Below are 22,053 nucleotides of genomic sequence, written 5' to 3'. Positions count from 1 at the left end.
TAGTAATGCGCTCGGTCAATCGTTGGGCTTCCTTCAAGTTACGTGACGGAGGCATATCTTGCAGAGCCTTGACCTTGCCCGGATTCACCTCGATCCCCCGCTCGGTGACGATATATCCCAGGAATTGACCGCTTTTGGCGTCGAACAAGCACTTGTTCGTGTTCAGCTTTATTCTATAAGCCCTCAGAGTTTGACAGGTTTCCTTGATGTCTATGCAAAGATCAATAACCCTTGGAGATTTTATTAATATGTCATCAACATATACCTCTATATTGCGTCTAATCTGCTACCGGAACACCTTCTTCATGAGTGTCTAATAGGTGGCCCCAACGTTCTTTAGTCCGAACGACATGACGTTGTAGCAGAATGTTCCATCGGCCATGATAAAGTTGACCTTTTCTTGATCTTCTCGGGCGAGCGACACTTGGGGATAACCTTGATATGCGTTGAGCATACAGATCAATTTGCAGCAGGTCATCGAGTCCACCATCTGGTTTATTCGGGGCAACGGATAGAAATCCTTCGGACATGTTTTATTCAGGTCACGGAAGTCTATGCAGACCCTCCATTTGCCGCCTGACTTAGGGACCAGTACTATGTTAGCAAGCCAGCTCAGAAATTGTACCTCCCGTATATAGCCGGCCTCTAACAATTTCTTTATCTCGACTCAGATGACCAAGTTCTATTCCGCGCTGAAATCCTTCTTATTATGCTTTACTGGCCGAGCGTCCGGTCGGATGTGTAGCTCATACTGCGCCACACTCAATGAAATATCGGAAAGCTCGTGTGTCTTCCAGGCGAACACATCATGATTTTGTTTGAGGCAAGCTACCGGCTTTATCTTTTTCTCGTCCTTCAGATTGGCAGCAATGAAGGTAGTTGCTTCCGAGCGGTCAAGGTGGATATGAATTTATTATTTTTCTTCATAAATCAGAGTTGGGGTTCAACGATGCCGTTCACCTCCAGGCGTGGGGTCTTCCGAGCGACTCGTGCTTTCGTTCTGATCATCTCGACGTAACAACGTCGAGCGACCAACTGATCTCCTTTGACTTCGCCTACTTTACCATCCATCGGGAATTTGATCTTTTGGCAGTAGGTGGACACCACCGCTTGAAACTCATTGAGTGTCGGTCGGTCCAAAATAACGTTGTAGGCCGAGGGTACATCTATCACTATGAAATTTGTGGTCCTCGTCTGCTTCAGGGGCTCCTCTCCGAGTGAGATGACTAACTTAATCTGGCCGATCAGCAACACTTCATTACCCGTGAAGTTGTAGAGTGGAGTCGACATGGGCAGCAGTTGACTCCGGTCAATTTGTAATTGATCGAAGGCCTTCCTGTATATGATATTTATCGAGCTCCCTGTATCAATAAAAGTTCAATGGACTATATAGTTGGAGATTGCCATTCGGATGATTAACACATCGTCGTGGGGTACCTCTATTCCCTCCAAATCCTTAGGGCTGAAGCTAATCTCGGGTCCCTCAGCTTTTTTCCTTGCTGTAGCCAATAACATGTATCTCGAGCTGACGAGCATGCAACTTCCTTGCTCGGTTAGAATTTTCGCCGGTCGACCCTCCGACGATCATTCCTATCTCCCCTCGAGCTGTATTATTCCGGTTCTCTTCTTCCCTTGCGAACGGTCTGGTTCGTTCGGAAGGGGCTTAGGCAGGGATTCGGTCTGGTTCGTTCGGTAGTGGCATGGCTTGGTCGTCCTTTCCTTCTTCCTTCGTTCTGCAGATCGACTTTGATGATGCCAAATTGGAATTGGCAATTGGCGGTGGTATCTATGCGGAATTGACCTATTAGCTGCTAGGTTGTAGCAGTCCCTAGTGTTGTGCGTCGTTGACTGGCAGAAACTACAAAATATTGGTGCCCACCTCTTGCCCCTTGGACGAGCGGCCACCACCTGCTGTATGGCCTGTGACTTACTCTCCTGGTGTGAAGGAGCTCCCGATCGGGGCCCTTTAGGTGGTTGATGACTACTTGACTGATGCCACTCGGATGCCACTGTGAGATCGACAGTCGTCTCTTTTTGCCTTACAGCCTGGGTTTCTTCCACATTAATATACTTGTTGGCCTTCTTTTGGAGATGACCAAAGTCCTTCGAAGGCCGCCGAATGAGCGATCGGAAGAACTCTCCCTCAGTGATCCCTTGGGTGAAGGTGTTCACCAATACATCTGAGGAGATTACTGGAATGCCCATCGCCACCTGACTGAAGTGCTGAATATAGGCCCTCAAGGCCTCTCGGGGCTCTTGCATTAGCGAGAATAGGTTCACGCTAGTCTTCTAGTGGCGGCGACTACTAGCAAATTAAAGTGGTGTAGAAATGCTGCTCGGAAGTCCTTGAAGCTGTATATAGAGCTGTCCGACAACCGCTTGAACCACCGTTGTATCGATCCAGATAGAGTAGTAAGGAAGACTCAACATTTCACCCTATCCGTGTACTGGTGAAGGGTGGCCACGTTGTCAAATTTGACCAAATGGTCGTCGGGATTGGTTGTTCCATTATACTCTTGGATCGTTAACGGGGTATAATGCTTTAGTAGAGAGTCATTTAGGATCCCCTCCGAAAATTATTGATTAATCCGCTCGGGTGAGTCATCTTCCCTCGGCGCTTTTCCTTTTCGTGAATCCCGAATGGGTGCCTCATCTAAGGAAGATCCTCGGTCTCTATCCGCTCGACCTCTTTCTATTGGGGGAGCCCATGATAGTGTGCAGTTAAAGGGGATTGGCGCATTATGAGCGTCCCCATAGGAGCCGATCAATCTCCTATTTGGCTCCCAAGCGGCAAGTTGATCTGCTCGATCTTCTCTTTCTCTTTCACTCTGCTGACTTGTTGCAGAGGCAACTGACTCATCTATTGGCCGATCGGCCAACACCTGTTAGTATTGCTCCAGTAATTTCATTGCTCGAGCTTGTATGAGTGCATTGAGTTCTTCTTGCGTCAGCGCCACCGTTATGAGTCGTCCAACGTCTTCCATCTTCTTCTTCGGATATAGGCAACATTCCCACAAACGGTGTCAAATTGATCCTGCCCCGAATGAAGGAAGTTGGAAAACCAAGAATGGGATGACTGCTGACGAGATTGAGACTTCGATCCTACAAATAAAACCAAAATCAGGGAAGGAGTCTCTGGTTTTGACCCTCTGACGCTCAAGTCAAAATCAGGAAGAGAGAATGAAGTAATCAAGAAAATAGAAAATCTTACCTTTCCTCATACCTGTTGTCTCCTTTTATACCTTTCCTATTAATTATTCATCTGCCCTTATTTAATGACATTCATTGCCAGAGGAAGGCTTCTTTATCTTGACTTCCGTGTATTAATGATTGATAGAGTGTTTTTTCTTGTCTTGGCTTCTTTATATTTAATGATAGATCGAGTTCTCTTTTGTTTTCTCGTCCCTTCCTGTGACGTCATTCCTTGCGTCGGGTTATCTGAGCGGCTCTCTTTCCCACCGACCGCAATGACTAGCTACGAGTTTTGTTCATTCGCCCGACTGGACGTGTGATCCGCTCGCCTGACCGGCTAGGTGATCCGCTCGACCTAATCCTTCGCAGACTGGGATAACCAGACAGCCAATGATTCCGATGTTTGCCACCTTGACTTTGACCGACATCGTGTCAACCGACCCGTGACAGGTGGACCCTCCCTTTATCACTGCATCATTACTATTTGCTCTCCTATGTGCAAGTTGTCGACATTTCAAGCTTTTTATGATCTTCTTAACATGGTTATTAATTGCAGCATGGCATACTTGCATCGAGGATTGGAGCCTAAAGTTGTGCATCGATATATTAAGTAGTAATATTCTTCTAAACAAGCAATGGAATCCAAAAGTATAGTTTGGGCTCTGGTTCAAGCTATGTAACAACCCGAGTCATCGGAACATTCGGGTAAGTTGTATCCATTAACACTTCAAGAATGCATATTTCTCTTAATTATAAGCCTCAATTTGCTGTTTCAACAAGTAAACACGTTTCATATTTAGATTTCATATAGCTACCACACTTCAGATAATTTTTTACTTAATACATTTCCATTTTCTTGAACCCCCTGTGCAGCTACGTTGCTCCAGAATATGCATGCACTGAATGCTTAATGAGAGTAGTGGTTATAAATGGACTAGAGAAGAAGTCCGATCGACTACCGAAGGCCACTAGGAGATGTTGGTTTAAATGGACTTTTCCACTTTCTCAGTGTGCTCTTGTATTAGTGGTTATACTGTGAGCAGGTAAACATGGTTGAATGGTTTAAGCGAACTGTACAAAGCAATCATGAAGAGGAAGGGGTTGATCCGTTAATTGAGGTTAAACCGTCGACAAGAGCCTTGAAGCGAGCATTGTTGATCCGCCTTCGTTGTACCGACATGGATGCTCAGAAGCATCCCAAGATGGGGCAAATCATACACATGCTTGAAGGATATGAGTTTCCCGTGCACATAGTAAGATTATCTAACTTCTATTCATACTGCACCACTTTGTTTCTTGAAAGTACTGATAATTTAGCAATATGTCAAGTCTCAAATGGTAATACAATGACCTAAGCAATCTAATACTACTTTTATTATAACGTATCAATTTCCATCAAAAGTAATCTTGATAATTGTCAAAATAAACTTAAGACCAAGTCATTTGTTAAACAATCAGTACAAAAATATTTAGCTGACAACTATTGTTACTGCTTAAATTCTTTGAATGTTACCCTTAACCTTCATTGCGGATTGCTTAACTTAATGCATGTGAAGTTTTGAAACAATGTCACCCTTTTTAAGTTTTCCGATTTGCCATCAAAGGATTATCCATCTGAAACAAGTTGACAACTATCCAGTTAGAAAACACTTGTATTTTCAGAAATGTGTCCGATTTCAAGTCACTGAAATAGAACTCATTCCAAATATCTGATTGGACACATTACTCAGGAACACCAGTCGGCAAGAAAAGGGAACTTTGAGTTCATACAAGTCTGCCCAGGTGACACCACCGGCTAACTCTGAAATATCGATGTGGTGACCATTTGATGGGAAACTTCTGTAATTAGTTAGTTTTTTATTCTACCTTCTGTAATTAACTTGACCACATGGAGCAGAAATCAAATTCCATATCGGAATTTCAGAAAGAATATTGAATGTTTCTTGTATTCTGAGTATCTAAGATTCAATAGGTCATAAAACAAAAATAGATAATACGATGATAAAAATTGTTAAACAATTAATATACAGACATGCACCGTCATGAAATCTATGAGTTCCCAGTATATGTGGCTCACTTGGTTGCAATTATAAACAGAGAACATAACATAGCTCGCGAAATCATTGAAAAAAAGAGTGGGCAACTCGTGTGTTGCCATCACGCATCACAGACATTCCATCAGACTCAATTCCTACAATGAATGTCTCCTCGCCCATTCTCTACGTTTCTAGTACACATCGAAAAGGTATTATGCACATTAATTAGATAATAATAAGAAAGACAATTACGTTCAAGAACTAATAGGGCACGGATGGGGGAATAATAAGACGATTTAACTTTAGTTTAAATATGTAATGGATCCTTTGTGTTATCACAAAAATGTAAAGACATCTTACATTTTTATTACAATCTCTCGGTCAGGCTTTTGTAACCTAAATCTTCAGTTTTGATGCAGCTTGCAACAATAGCATCACCCTTGAATTACCATACGAACCAAAAGAATTTAGGAAGAAACGCAATGCATGATTCAATCACCTGAAGTGAATTTCCATTAAGATATATGTCTTCTTCAAATCGAGTTCCTAAAGAATGTCCATTGAGGGACAATCATCTCTTCAAAGAAAATTGATACCTGCAGCACAAGAGGCTAGAATTTGTCACAAGGGAACTATAAAAGATTTAACTTAAACAAGAAAGCACTGTAAGAACCATGCTTAGTTAGTTTTTGTTCGCCAAAAAATTAACAAGGGAGATAAATTATCAATCCGATTTTACTTTCCAACAAAAAACCTAGGATATTTCAAAATGTACTTGGCAAATGCCATTGGTAATATATTTCAATTAACAGAAATTGTTCTCCATGGAAAACTATTTGTGCTTGCTTAAATACCTACTACTGCTCTGTAGCCTTTTCAACATCTGCAGAATATGAAGGTCTCCATTTCCTATCGTAAGGACCAAAAGTATTCTGTTCGGAGGGTTTATCTGAATTTAGCTTCTTGTCTAGGAGATACAGCAACTCTTGTAAGCCAACTCCTGTCACTGCAGAAATTTTCACACGGTTGGTTGCCCAGGTTTCATGGCTTTCTTTTGTATCCTTCTTATTATTCCATTCTACCAAACAGTCATCATCCTTTTGAACATCAAAATTTTTCAGACTCTCTTCAGATGGAAGTTCAGAGGGAACATCATTGAAATCCGTGTCCCCAGAAGAGTCCATGTCATCAGCACCATCCATAGTTTCTTCTTGTGAAAGTTCAGAAGTCTGGTGATCATCACACTCATCATCCTCAGCATCTATAAGTTCACCTGATAAACCATCAGAATCCATATCCTCCTCTTGCCATTTTTCAGTGTCTTCACCAGTGCTTTCTTCTTCTTCGTGAAAGTCTTCAGCTTCACCATTATTTTCAAGAAGATCAATCTTAACAAAGATCAAAACAACATTATCAATAACTTATTTTAACCAACCCATTAAATAAATTCAAACAATAGTTTTAGCATCTGTTATCCATCATATGCATAGCAGTACTTTATTCCAAACTTCAATCATATTTTGAATCTCCTCGTCTGATACCCCAATCTGTTTCAGCACTTGTAGTACAGTTTCACGTTGTTCATCAAGATCAGGTGAACTGGAGTCTAGCACATGCTGCAGAATTCCCAATCAGGTATTAGACATGCTCTGGTTTTTGCAGAAAAAGTAGGGTTCATATGTTGACCAAAGAGTATACGAGAGGAAACTGCATTTAATATTGTAACATGAAACTAAACCCAATATTGTAAATTTGTAACAGACACAAAATCCTTCACCATTGACAAATAATAACAACCACCACAACTATACAATAAAGCAAACCATGTCTAATCAAGTTAAGATCTAGCACACAAATATTATCCCACAATTAAACTCTCACTAGGAGTATGTTGCTATTAACAGTTAATCTTTCAAGTCACTTTAGTAGTTTCAAGTGATCTTTCTTTGATCTCCTTTAATCCCTCACAACAATTCTAATTGATTCATCTGAATATGAATTTTGTTTGCCAACTTGCTTGATAAGAGAAAAAAGACTAAGATAATAAATGAATCCTAAGACTGGTATGAAGGATAGAGAAACAAATCAAAATGAAAACCGTCTAGAAGCATCACATATCAAATGTTTAATATTGCTAGCCCTTGCAAATATGTAGCAAGGGGTAATCAACAATACCTTATTCAGATAGTATATCCAGTAGGTATGCCAATAGATAGACTAGTACTATAACAACACAAGTCCAGAACAGTATTCATATGGCTACTAGATCTTCATCCAGGTACTATATCCAACCCCAAAAAATAAAGCAATGCATAAAAATACCCTGTAGGCGCTGACAAATTGAGGACAACATGGACTTGTACTTTCTTCTTAAAAACACAAACTTTAAAATAATAAAAAAAGAAGTCAAGATAAATAATAAGAGACCAGCAAACCATACTACTAACAAGTCTGCTTCAACCACTTCTTCCAAGGTTGCGTGAAATGCTTCCACTAACTGAAAATTAGCATGAACATTGTCAAAAAGCAGTGGAGAGGACCAGGTTCTCTCAGATGACACATCAAAACAAGATAGTATTTGTATTACCTGTACAGGCAAATCTGAGATGAAGCCAACAGTATCACTAAGAAGCACTTTCTTCCTGGTGGCATGATCAGCGAATAATTTGGTGCAAACAGAAATAAAATTCTAGCTCCTACTTAGATGGGTTTAATTAAGCATTGAAGATTACAATAAAAATACCCTGATGGAAGAATGACACTCCGCAATCGAGGATCCACAGTTGCAAATAACCTACGGAGAGGTAAAATTCCATGTAAGCTGAGGCATTTTTACATAGAATAACAAACAGTTATAAGAAAAACAAAATTCTTAAAGGTTGGGATAGATGCTTGCAAAGAAAATAGTAGATGTGAAGTAGAAATACCTATCATCACTGTACACATAACTTTCGGAAAGAGCACTGACTAATGTAGATTTGCCCTGGATAATGGTGTTTCAAATGAGGAAGGGTAGTTTGATCAAGCTAAAAAACAGCAACAACTAGAAACTCTAAAGAAATATAGCTGAAAATTGATCCTAGTCTACTTTCTTTTCCATAATTTAAACCAAAATATAAGTAGCTAGGAAAACGATACAAGTGCAATCACATACAGCATTTGTATATCCAACAACAGCAACAGTTGCCAAGGAATGGCCATATGAACTACCATGCCTTTTGCGTGCATATCGTTGCAAAGCCCTTGTTCGTCGAACTTCCTCAATCTGGGATAGTAAATAAGTTCTACGTTCCTGGATTCTGGAGTTTATTCAATGGTTGAATAGAATCTTTAAGCAACATTTCTAGAAATTAAACGAGAATCAAATGAGACATGGAAATAGAAACATCATTCAAGATATCTAAAAATAACCTCTGGCGTTGAAGCTGCAGTTCAGTTTCTCCAGCACCACTAATGAAGCCACGCCCTCCACTTGCTCTCCTGCAAAAAAAAAAGGTTACAAACATCAAATATTTGAAAGATCAAATATAATTAAACATAGTATTCCTGTTTGTCTCGTCTCCAAAACTTGCAGAAAAGTACTAAAATATTTAGCCTGAGGAAAAAAAAACATTTCCAATAACTTCCAAGGCATTACTTCCTCATATGATGAAATTAACGAAATTGTTTGCTTCCAGAATGAAGAATAATCATCTTAAATACTTAGAAATCACTCAGCTACTTTGTGGACATGTCATTTAAAGTGTAGTCCAATCAAACAATAAGGCATGCATTAGTAGTAAATATCAGAACCCATAATACTGCCAAGCTATGCTACTCAGACATGGCTAACTAAGTTCATACCATGTTCGATCTAGATGTAATTTTTTTTGCGGATAACACAAATATCATTGTTTGACATGGAGTGTTCTTGTCAGGGGCCTGAGCCAATGTAGGTACGGGGGAAAAGTATTTTGAGTAATGTAGATGGTATGCATTAATATTTTGACAATTGCATAGCCATCATGATGTATGATCACCGGGAACCAATAATCTCACACAACAAAATATTATCATAGAGAAGATGATTAGTATGGAAATATTTTTGTTCCCTTTCAAATATGATTAATATTGAAAGAAATATTATCATACAAACGATGATTAATATGGGAGGTATCTTAATCATTCTATTTCGCTCAGGATGGCTATTTCAAATTTATCCACCTACTAAATTGTTCATTCTTAAAGTATGTTGTGATGTAATACTTTACTAAAATTTCTCAGTGACTCCAACGAGTTTGACTTTGACACAGGTCATGTTATGCTAATCAAAATAGTCTTCCATTTCAGCTAGCCAATCTATAATAAATCCATCCAGGTTTAATCGGCCATCAAACTAAACTTCTATCTCAACACATGGTCTCATCTCCTAAATAATGCCTAGGCCAAGATCCGTTGGTTCCATGAAAGTGATTTTCTCTAAACATGCAATGATCATCATGATGCATTTTATGTTATAAGTGAGACTTGTGAGGTTATATTAAATAAGTGATCTAGTCTATCATGATTTTCATTCCTTGCCAAACTACTGAATTGTTATATAGCATATTCTTTAAATCATTGTAGGTCATCTACTGAATTGTTATATACCATATTCTTTAAATCGTTGTAGGTTGTCTACTGAATTGTTATATAGCATTGTTTTTTGAGAGTCTACATCCCTTCTCTTGTCATGACTGATATAAAAATTGGAAATAATGAAATAAGGAAGCACAGTAAACTAGGAAACAAATAAGATAATAAATAATGATGATGATCGTTTTTAGGTAGGATGGAAGCTAAGGTTTATTAGAAATACAAGAAGCAAAACAAAAAAATTAAACGAAAGCAATTTTAAGAGAGGTTCAATCACACTAAGGTGATGTGAACTTAGTCTATTGTTGAAATTGTCAACACAGAATTCAAACATTGATCGATGATTGGTGCTTTGTACTAGGTGTCCATATCTTGTAATTTTGTAACGTGCTTTGTACTGGATCAAATCAGCCTTGTAGTATATCACAATTGCTTCCCTCTTACAATGTGTATTGAATTGAGTTCAGAACCTCTTAGATTGGATCCCAAGTGATAGGGACAATAAACTTTTTCCTTTACCCTTTTTTCCAAATAGTTACTACTACTCACTATTCCTTTTTTTTTCCTTCACCAAAATTGCAGATTGTCAGTTGAAGTCAAGCAGAGAGGTGACAGTGCAGATTGGACACGAACAGTTGATGAACAAGTTCTTCATGGAGGCACGCTACTGGAATTGAGGCTCCAATTATGACAGTGGCCAACCTAGAGAGGAGTCAGTCAAACACATGGATCCGCAGAGGGGATCATGAATAGGGTCAAGCTTGAGATTGTAGGAGCTGGGAGAGGCACAAACCACTGCATGAGGTGGCGAACGATAGAGAAGCAAGAGGATTGACTATTGCAACCAGAACAGGGTAGAGAGCACGTGTACACTATGGATGGTCTACAAGATTGGTGGCTAAAAGTGATGGAAAAAGGTGGTGGTGAAATAAGAGTATTGAGGAGTGAGGGATACATCGCCGGTTCGCATAGGAAGACATGCCTGGAAGGATACAGGAAGTTAGTTTTCATTTGATGCTAAAGAGAACAAGAAAACATGAGGTGGCCTTTATTTGCTACGGTAGCAAGAACCAGTGAATGCAAGAGAATATCAGAAAGTATCAAATACAAAATCCAAGAATTCAACTCTCATATCAAATGATGCAGCACCAAAAACCAACAATCTCATACGTAGAACAAATTAACAAATCAAATATTATTGTGTTTGAGATCTTTCACAAAATCCACCCCAAATAAAATTGTAAATAAAATAAAATATCCTATTAAAAAAACAATATTATACCTAAAGAACTAGCTAGGTTGGAATGAATCATCTATTTTCTAAAAAAATAATTACCAAATCAAAACTAACTTAATTAACTTATTCCCCTAAATAAAAGGATCTGCCAAAATCAACTTTTACAAAGTCTAAACTTGCAAAATTAAAATTCCTAATTTGCATAAGGGGACCATACCAGAAAAACTAAGCTATAACAGGAAAAATCACTTGATTCATTGTTCCAATATAAATTGGTAAGAAGCATTGGCAACTAAAAGCATTTCAAGAAGCATTGGCAACATAAAGTATTTCAAGATTACTGTGACACCCCTACTATTGGCAAAGCAGGGCTAAGTCAACTGCTAAGGTAGTGGATAATGCTCACCCTCGAGCACTGACAACTTCTGCTTCTCCACTTCCCCCGAAAGTCAGCCGGCCACCTGAACCACGGACTCGCACAAGTCTGCTCCTCTTATACACAAGGGCTGCTAATTCTGACTATGGCAATGAGAGTAACAAGTTGCAAGTCAGATTAAGTGATGTAATTCAGCTGTGAACGGATAAGAAAGATCATGTTCTTAAAAGGCAAGAGACTTTCTCAGCAAATGGATATAGAAGCAAAAAAGTGAACTAACATAGTTTGTCCATATAAATAAAAAATATAAAAAAAACTAAGATACCTGCAATTTTGCTTCTTTTGTTTCAGCATGAGCATTGAATATCTCAATAATAAGTCCTACACGATCTAAGACTGGTTTCCCCCAAGCAACCTGCTAAATCACATGATGATGCAGTAATATCATACATCTATATAACCTTCTAATTGAACCGTACTAACATCAACTGAAGATTAGACTAACAGTATATAGCAGCAGATATTAAATACTATATTAATCTTTCATGTACACCAATACAATTACTGTATAGTGTATATCAATAAACTCTCTTTAATTATCACCAACCATTGTCACACTTCAAAGGACATAAAATTTATACTTGATGCCTTTATGAAAGTTTTCATGAAGCTCATTTATCATATTTATTTGCAATCATACTAAGTTCAATTCAAGTTTGTGCTACTGATTAGCTAAAGAATATTAACTCACATGACATTAAAAGTTTTAAGAATTTCCAGGGATTTCTATGCTTAAACATAAAGATGAAAAATCTTAAATAAGAATCAATAACGATTGAAGACTACAGATCATTTTTATCATAACAAAAATTATATGCAAAAGTACTCCAACTTGCCTCCAAATTCCTTTGCTGAATCCCAGAAAGGATTGCATTGATGAAAACTGCATCTATGTTATTCTGTTCAATGAAATCAAGAAAAAAAATGTCACATCACATTGAGAATTGAAAATAAAACAAATGGAGAGAAAACATCTCCTACCTATATTAGAGAATAGAAGAGTTTCATATTGTTTTAAAAAGATAATCTTACATTTTGCAATTAAGACTTTCTATAAGCAATTAACAAAGAAGATGCATAATTAATGTATAAAAAAATTCTATATTAGGTTCCTTTGATATGCATTTGACCATCTCATTACTAACATCACAAAATCGAAAACAAAACTAGAACGTAATCAATATAAATTGAATTCTGCATGAATTTTTAAAAATCTTTTATTCAGTTTAATAAGTTATACAAATAAAACAAAAAATTAGGTTTCCTTATGTTTTTTATTCATACCAAGCATCATTAAACAGACAGCATATGAGGGAAGGTTCTGACCTCTGCAGAAGATTAACTCATAATCTCCCAGAATCTGTTCACAGAGAAAAAAAACAAAGATAGGCCAAAGGGGGAGGTGAACTGTGAGTCCACTACACTAAGTATACTAGTGTTCATAACTTGATAAGCATCTCAATCAAACTCTAATTCAATTGTCCAAGTTGTGCATCATGCTAATCAAATAGAAATTGCATGTAACTTACTTGGTAAATATGAACCGCAGAAAATTACAACTTGAATTAAATGCACTAAAATTGCAAGTTGGTATAAAATAAATTCAGTTAAGGATGCTTGAGAGTTTTTTACATTGTTCTTTGCTGGCTATCAAGGTCTAGCGCAATCCTAATGTTTTAGATCACACACCTTCCAGATGTATATTATATATAGATGATATATTATTCTAATTGATATGCTTGCAAATAGGATAAACTCAAAGCATGGTTTGTGAAGAGAATTTTTAGAGCCTATGGAATTTAAGCTAAATAGAACTAAAATGTAGCTTCAATAATAAGAAAAGAAGGGAATAACTAAAATGGAGAATAATATGTCTCCGTAAATTGGAGTTTTAGATATTTAGGATATATTATTCAACAAAAATGAAATTTTGTTGGACATTAATAAAATGGCAGCTTGGAACACGAAGCTATTGCGGAGTCCCGGGGAAGGGTCTATTGTACGTAGTTTTATCCTGAATTGCAAAAGATTATTTCCGTGACTTGAAACCGTGACAAGTCACACAGCAGCAACTTTTCCATTGCGCAAAGATAATGTATAGGATAAAATGTGGATGGTTCAAATAGCGAGAAGCTTCTGAAGTTGTATTTTCGTCACCCATGCCTTTGGTTAAAAAGAGGATTTTGTATAGCGCTATAAGAGCACTCAAATAATAATAATAATAATAATAAAGATATCATTAATAAGTAAAAAGTGGATGGCTAAGTAGAAGCTTCTAGAGTTTTTGTGTGATTGGCATTTGCCCCTTCATGACACAAAAGTTTAATAATATTGTCGAAGGATCAGCCATACTTGTTATGATACATAGTGTTTGGCAATTAGAAAAACATGTTTAAAAAGTGTACAGTATATAGGAAAATACTAAAGTCATGCGTTGGGATAATGGGAAAAAAGAAAATGAATTATCCTGAGTTAATTATGAGTATCTTCAATAATCATAAAATGAGAAAATATATATTAAGATAGTATCAAAATACTAAAAGATGGCCAAAAAGCTTTATTAGTTAGACAAGTATGAATTGATTAAAGAAGCATGAGGTGTCAAAGGACACCAAAGTAACCTCATTTTAACATAATTAAAAGTGATTGAAATGATCTAATCATTATTAGTTTACTAGTGTTATAATCTTAAATAGTTACAATTATCATAAAAGCTCCAAATGATCATTTCTTAATTTTCCATATATAGAAAAAATAGAGTAATAGACTATAAATGACATCTCTTATGCCAATGACACCAAAGGGATATTACATGAATGGAATTGGGATATAGATGGAATATAATAAAATAGAGTCATGTTGAGGTTCCCTATGAAATGAGGCATGGAATGGAGCAACTACGAAGAAGTTTTGGGAGTCACGGAGGAAGATTTGGACTCATTGTTTTAGTTGGTATCACCCAATCAGAATATGACAGATATGATTCAATCATATATTCATTTAATGAGTAAAGAGAATTTTCAAGTTGAAGTACATGAAATCATAAGTCTTTTTAATTTCCCTACCATTATAGAAAAGACCATCTATATTTGGTTATGTTATATATAAAATTTGAACTGAAACTACATTTATGATTAATTATTTCAATTTCATTGGCTATTTGGCTATTGTTCTTTCTATCTTCATTAAATTCAGTAGAATTCAGAAATTATATTGGTCAAATCATTAATATTCTCTTAATTATCACTAGCATCTGCGATTTAGGCAAATGTCATCGCCTATTGTTACTAGTAAAATAAACAAAATCGAAGAAAAAAGAGAGGGAGAGAAAGAAGGCAATATATAACCTACTTTCAAAAGGAAGGAGACTAAACAGGAACAAGAGGGAAGAGGGATCCTCTAAAAAGAACCCTTCCCTTTATTGGGAAGGATCAGGACAAAATAGACCATGTCTTGTTGTCTTTCTTCTGTACTATATAAATTATGTAGAGTATCAATTTACAACTTGTAATATCTAAATCAACAATCCACAATTCACAAACTTGTAAGCATAGTCAAGCAGGTAATCTGTATAGGGTTTACAACATTTAATTTCCAAAATAAAAAATGTACACAAAGCATGCAAGTAGGTAAAAAACTTCATTCAACTAAGTGTTCAACAGAGGATTTAGATAGGTTCCTTGATTGAGTCAACTCTCTAGCTAGGGCTACTTTCTAGGATTTTGCATAGAGCAATTTTAGTAATCTACATATTACAATACGCTCTGAATTCTTTCTCAACTATCTCTGGTCCATTTGTTCCTCACCACTAGAGATCCAAACACCTGGGGTTTTAATATTTGTTTGACAATATGTTTAAAAAGTCCTAGCAAGTCAAAGATGACTAGATGTTTGGCAAAAGGAAAATCTTAAGGGAGTGAATTTTAGGTAGTAAAAAGTCTTGGAGGAGTGAACTCCAAGTAAGAGGAAAACCCTAAGGGAGTGAACAGGGAGAAGTCTTGGAGGAGTGAACTCCAAGCAAAAGGAAAACCCTAGGGGAATGAATCCTAGGTAGTGAGAAGTCTTGGAGGAGTGAACTTCAAGCAAGTGTGACTGAAACAAGGTTTCCGATCGACCGCTCACGGTCGATCCGACTAGCGTATTTGGACGACCACGGTTGACCGGACTAGCATATTTGGACGACCAAAGTATATGTTGCTAACACTGTTTACTTTACTATTTGTATTTATTTTGCTAATTTGGTATTGCAGGAAAGTCTTAGTGGATCAGGTCAATCAGACACTAAGTTGAAGAAGAAGTCCAAATAGGTGACCGGATGTTTGACAAGTAAGTAGGGTAAATCCTGAGGAAGCCTTTCGTTCTGGGTAAGGACGTGTCCGAGTTGGGACAACCTTAGGCATTGATTAAGAAACCAACGGAGGATTCTAAGTCAAGATAAGAAGTCTTAACCAAGGAATGAAATCTCGAGCCATGCCGCCTGACACGAACGGTTTTTACCGTTTTGACACCGACCGGCACCGCATGCGCAACAATTTCGTTTACGTCATCGCGTGCGTCAAGCACGTGCAACAGAAGGAAGAAGGAATCAGGATGAAGACTTATCCGAAAGGAAGTATTGTCGAAAGATTAGGGTTTAGGGCTAGGCGATGGCGAAGGCGAGACGACGGCAGTGGCGGCAGGCGAGGGGGAGAAGCAATGGAGGAGAAGCGGAATCACGATGAGAGTGGCGAGGAAGAAGCGGAATCATGATGAGAGAAAAAGTTGAATTTTATTAAATCGTTAAATTTTATATAGAATTTATAATTTCTAATTAATTATTATATAAATTATAATTATATATTATATAAATTTAAAAATAATTAAATAAACTGTTAATTAATTAATATAATTATAATATATTATTTTATTATTTTTATTTAAAATATAAAAAATAAAGTAAAAAATAATATATAGCTATATAATTTAAAATAATTTTAAAATCAAAATTTAAATTATTTTTATAAATTAAAATAGATTAAAATTTTATAAAAATATTTATATATATACCGAAACTATATCATTCCGGTCTAAAACCGAAACCTCAGCACGGGTCGAGATTTTAAACCTTGGTCTTAACTGTTAATTTGATTCATGCACAATTATCTACTTCTAACTCTGTTTTGCAGGATTCTTATCATGTCTATTGTGCTAACTTTGTTTTGCAAAAAAAAAAAATAAATAAATAAAGATTTTGGTTAACCGAAGGGTTCGGTTGACCGAACATGGTGGTTTGGTCGACAGATATGAGCAGATAAGCAGAGACTAAATCCGTATTCGGGCAAAAAAAAGGAAACAAATGTTCAGTCGACCGATCATAGGATGATCACACATATGGAAAAAGCAAATCAAATGTGATCGGTTCAAACTAAATTCTAAGGTCCAGACTAGTGTACATGGGATTGATTTGATTGGATTGGAGTAAGCAAGGAAAGATCAGGAATCCGGTATAGGATGATCAATCAACCGGATGTTCAATCAACCGAATGAAGGCTATAAAAGAAGCCTCGGGGTCGAGGCTCATAATCAATTCTCTCGGAAATCTCTCCTTCTCTGTTCCATTCGTGCAAGTACTACTACGCCGAGAGGCTCTCCGATAACCTACGACAAATCTCTACATCCTACGTTGTCAGCATATTTAATACTTGCATTTATTTAACAAGATAAACAAGTTAAATCACCTCTTTTAGCTATCCCCTAGTTTAAGCAGACAAGATGTCAAGTCTAGTTGAGTATCACAATCTTCAAATATAAATCTTAATGAACAATCACTCTAGTCTTCTTTCAACGATGATTCAACCAAACTTATATGTCACAAGAAATAAGCATAAATAAAGAAAATGTGTAAAATAACATGAACTTCAGAAATTGTTCTTATTTATAGCTTTAATTATCATTTTTTTATTGGGTGATGATACTAGGGAGACATTCAATTTGATTAAAAAAATAGCACAAGGGCAGAGTTAGGGATACATAAACGTTCCACCAGAGACAGGGAAATACTAGTGTTAGAGAGCTCAATATGGCCAATACAGATCTAGATGTAAACTACAGTTGATCTTGTTCGGATCATCACTCATGAAATAATATAATTTGAAATGATAATTGAAGAAGGCTCCTTGTTTTGTTTTCCCCCACCAAGATCCTCCATTCTCACTTGTTTCCTCATGACATGCACATTATACGAAAACCAGGTATATAACACAAATCTAATGAGTGCATAAGTGAGGAAGGAGGAGGAAGCATTTCTTCAAGGAGAAATCCTCCACTTAACCACTGATATTGTATGTCATAAATTTCAAAGTGGCGAATAACAATTAGTTCCTTTAGAAAAGTTTTGGAATGTACCTCTGTTTCAAAGGCTGTAAGATGGCATTTAACATTTTCAACTGTCCCTTGTCCAAAATATTTGTCTGGAATAGAAAAGTTTCACCCAATATTACAACCCTATGCAAAGAGTTGAAAAGGTTATCTGATATACTAAAAAGTCCCTAGCCAATTCATGAACTTATTTTTCTGCTAGGCTAAACAATTTTCCAAGAAGTAAAAAATAAAATTAAAATAATAACAAGCATAAACTTGTAGCATATACTTCAACAAGTTTTATTTTAGTGAACTCCACATTTTTTCTATATTTCCTAGGTATGTTCTTCACGTTCTCTTGCATGAATGACCATATAAAAGAAATAAAATTAGCATACTCCACTTTCGTCCTCTTTTGTATATCCAAAATTTTCCCAAATTTTTTATAATTTTCACAAATTTCTATTTTCACTTTCCAAGACCAATTTATTCCCCAAACAAAAAATAGAAATTATGCTCTAAATTTCTATTATTTAGCCAAAGAAGTTTCATAGAAAATTCCTGAAAGTAGAAAACAGCAGCCTAGATCTACATGTCAATCATGGTAGAATCTAAGCTAGGATCATGCTCCTATCATCTGACCTATGAAACTTTGACCACCATTCCTACTTAAGATTCTCAATCTTAGAAGTAGAATGTGCCCACATTCAAATAGATATTTGAGGCTTCACATAAATTGAAAGCATACCATATGGAAAATACTTTTGTAAGAGAACTCTTTTTTATCTTCTAAGTCAATCTTTTTCATTCGTGCCATTGTCATAAATTTTACAGGAACTATTACTTGATACATAAAGACACAACAATTTAACAGTCATATTCCATTGTGAATGACCACATGTATAATAGGAATAAATTACCTAGTATAATTCCCTATGTTTTAGATTAGTATGCTAGAGTCTATAAATACTTGGGTTGTATCCTATTTGATACAACATTAATATATCTATGTTACATTTTCACTTGGTATTAGAGCCAGCTATTTACCCAATGTATCTCCTCCCCTGTCCTTCCCCCAACGAGGTTGCTTCTTCTCCATGTTGCAAAGTGTGCCCATCTCTCCCCTATTCTTGACCACCATGTTCTACATTATGGTCTTGACCTCCTAACACTTCCCACTTGCTTTGTAATTCCACCAAAAGCCTTCCAATGCATCTCATGTTGTACCGACGCCAACTAAAAACCCTCCTCTCCCTCCTATTTTTGCCTGGACCAGAAGATCCAACCAACATAGTAATTAATTAGAAGCATCTTGGTGTTAGTCAACCATGATCCTCTCTCGCTCTATATTCCTCCATGAGCCAGTGTAGTGCCAAAGTGTCTTGATGTCGATCGACAAGGAAACAGTAAACTTCACCCATGCCAACCAACATGGCTTAGCACCTCAAACCATGGATCCAACTCCCTCTATTTCCTTTTCATTGTAGTGTCTAACTTTTTCCTTTTGTTTCTGACCCTCGATAGAAAACAAGTCCTTGGCCCCCCTTCCCTCTTGGAGGAAAACCACTTTGCCAAATTTTCACTAGTACTTCAACAATTTTAATTATGCTTCATGATATAAAAATAATGCAAAATTCAAAATGTTCCCAATAATAATATATACTGAATATTAAGATATCTATTAAGCATAAATGGAAAATATTTTTTTTAAAAAGTATTTTGTTAAATGGTAGGATCTTATATAGCTATACTAAGATAGATGAGATATGCACCTCACAATACCTATTGTCTTGATCCTTAAAACGTCTCCATAATGACTCTCTTCTTTGATTAAAAAAAAATCAAAAAATCGAATTAAATACTAGACCAATTGACAAATACATGACATTATAACCACTTTGGTTCCACAAAGAATCTAGATATTCACAATTTTATCTTTCTACAATTAAATTTACCCATGAATCTTATCTTAACGTTGAAGGTATCTATCAACTATAACATGAAGATATATGTAACGGTTTCAAGATGTTTTAATTAAATATGAGGTTGGCAAATAAACAAACAAGACTTCAATTGTCATACGTAGGTTCTTTGGTTTATAAGGAGTTAACATGCCACTAAGTATTCTCACTAGTTTAGACTCAAAAGAGGGTGGTCGGAATATTGAAAAAGCAGTGTATTTCAGTTGATATTAAAAAGCAAAAAAAAAAAAAATGCATATTGTATTGCTATTATATCAAGTTCTTCTTGCATCCCCTACTGTGATGTAACTAAATCCTTAATCTGGTTCATTATTATATATCATTCTATCATACAGCTGAAGATATATGCACAAGCCTAGCACACTAACTCTATATTCTAAAAATAACATCAAGGAAACAAAATAAGCAGCTATGACAGCTAGTGTTTCATAAAATATTCTGTATCCACACACTATAAAGATATTGAATAGAGATTTAAATGATAGGCAAAACATTATGTTTTGAGCAGTTTGATGGCAACTGCTTGTATGAAGCATTACATACTGCTTCCCAAGGTATATATTTTATGATTGGGATAATGCTCAGTATAAATCATTGAGGCCTATTTTTTGTATACATTTTATATTTTATTGTCAGTAAGATATGGTAAATATTTCATTGACAATATGCCAAAATTGGCAGCCGTTGATGCCAGGATGGAGTATGAATTGAGATAACCATTTCTTCCAAATAAATAAAGTTTACCTGCTCGCCCCTTCTTATTCTTTATTAACTACATTCATATTAGAAAAATAAAAATGAATCCATAAGATTGTAGAGGAAACAAATTACAAGATAATTAGTATGGAAGTTACTGATGAATTCTCTTGTTGGCTGAAAATAGTCATAAACAACAATCTTGCTCTTTCAGAGAACTGGTTTCAACTGATTTAGATACTAGGATTTACATAATATATCAGCAACGGGATAGGATCTTAGGATAAATTGAGAAACAAGTACTGTACAAAATGTCTCTGATTCCAAGATCTAAACCATAGAGAAGTCCAGACTTCAGAAGAATATGTGCACCAACTCCAAAACTTACCAACAGCTTTCTGCCCTTGATATAAATAATGCCAAATTGTCCAAAAACATGATAATCTAAAATGAGAAAGAAGGCAAAGTGCAAGCACAAATGTTTTTGGTCTATGCTCCGAGTGAAGTAGCTACAAAAACAACAACATCCTATTATTGTTTTGAGCAGCATTCGCTTGTCTGTGGAGCCATGCCTTCAGTTCCTTCTAAATACACCAACTCATATTTACCACCAAGAACCAACTAACTTGTTTTTCATATGTTAGAGACATCAATCTACAGCACACTTCGGAAATATATTACAATGTGCTCTCATATTAGTAAATATTCCATTATCCATGCTCTTGGTGAAAAATTATCCTTCAACCGACTTAAAACATAATCCAACTAAACCTCCAGAGAATGTGTATGTTATACTGATATAGATCGAAGGGGGAAAAAAATCGTTAAGTTCAATTATACGACAAAAGCATTCCACAATGTAACCATATAGAAGAAACAAATAAAGTATGCAGACAAGAATGTCACTTGAAAAGGAAACCATGCGAATAGCAAACCCGAATGCATTCTCTGCGATCTGGCAGCGGGGTTCTGCACAACGACATGGGGAGGCCGCTCCTTGGCGCTAAACTCCTCCTCGAAGAATCCATCCCTAGGCTCCTCAAGAGAATTCGCGAGGTTAAGAGCTTCAGCGAGCTTGGATTTGAGGAGGGAATCGGGGCGGAGGCGGGGCTGGACCACGAACAGCCTCGGCGGTCGCGTGGGGTCACGACCGAAGATAGAGACGCTGCCCGCTGGAATCTCATTTTGATCGGTCTCCTCTCTACTCCGGCGGCTGGAGGAGAAGGAGGCGGCGGTGAGTAGAGCGGAGGAGGAAGGTGTCGAGGGGAGGGCCGGTGAGAAGAGAGGCAAAGGAGGAGAAAAAGGAAAGATGGGAGTGGGTTTGGGCAGCGACCGGAGTGGGGTTCGGAGGCGAGCGATGGCTCTCAGCATGATAGAGGGTTGCTCGGCGGAGGGAGGGGCAGACACGGGCGGCGGAGCGAGCCGGCGAGGGTGGGACTTAAATTTAGACCAGCGAAATTTCGTACTCCCCCTGCCTGAAAAGAAAATTTTATTTTGCTCCCTAGTTTACGTACTTTGTAA

At 36.9% G+C, this 22,053-nt stretch overlaps 1 protein-coding gene across 4 annotated transcripts; it reads right to left on the bottom strand.

Moving 5' to 3' along the window:
• Positions 1-5,504: 5,504 nt before the first annotated feature.
• LOC121985135 (GTP-binding protein At3g49725, chloroplastic-like) lies at positions 5,505-22,015 on the bottom strand. Of its 4 annotated transcripts, none has more exons than XM_042538419.1 (14): positions 21,468-22,010; positions 17,900-17,964; positions 12,352-12,414; positions 11,781-11,870; positions 11,486-11,598; positions 8,640-8,708; positions 8,383-8,527; positions 8,156-8,211; positions 7,972-8,022; positions 7,816-7,870; positions 7,669-7,725; positions 6,725-6,844; positions 6,087-6,616; positions 5,505-5,824 (listed from the first exon to the last, which is right to left on the bottom strand). In XM_042538419.1, coding segments are annotated over exons 1-14 (1,851 nt in total). In that variant the 5' UTR covers positions 21,904-22,010; the 3' UTR covers positions 5,505-5,823. The 4 variants fall into 4 exon arrangements, 3 of the variants coding, with proteins under 3 accessions (XP_042394353.1, XP_042394352.1, XP_042394354.1); XM_042538418.1 differs by having other exon boundaries at positions 6,083-6,616; positions 21,468-22,008; XR_006113068.1 differs by lacking the exon at positions 5,505-5,824 and having other exon boundaries at positions 6,476-6,616; positions 7,656-7,725; positions 21,468-22,015.
• Positions 22,016-22,053: the final 38 nt, after the last annotated feature.

This window comes from Zingiber officinale, chromosome 5B (assembly GCF_018446385.1).
Source record: "Zingiber officinale cultivar Zhangliang chromosome 5B, Zo_v1.1, whole genome shotgun sequence".
Lineage (NCBI taxonomy): Eukaryota > Viridiplantae > Streptophyta > Magnoliopsida > Zingiberales > Zingiberaceae > Zingiber > Zingiber officinale.
Note: the sequence above shows the minus strand (reverse complement) of the source record. Positions and strands in the feature narration are given on the sequence as shown.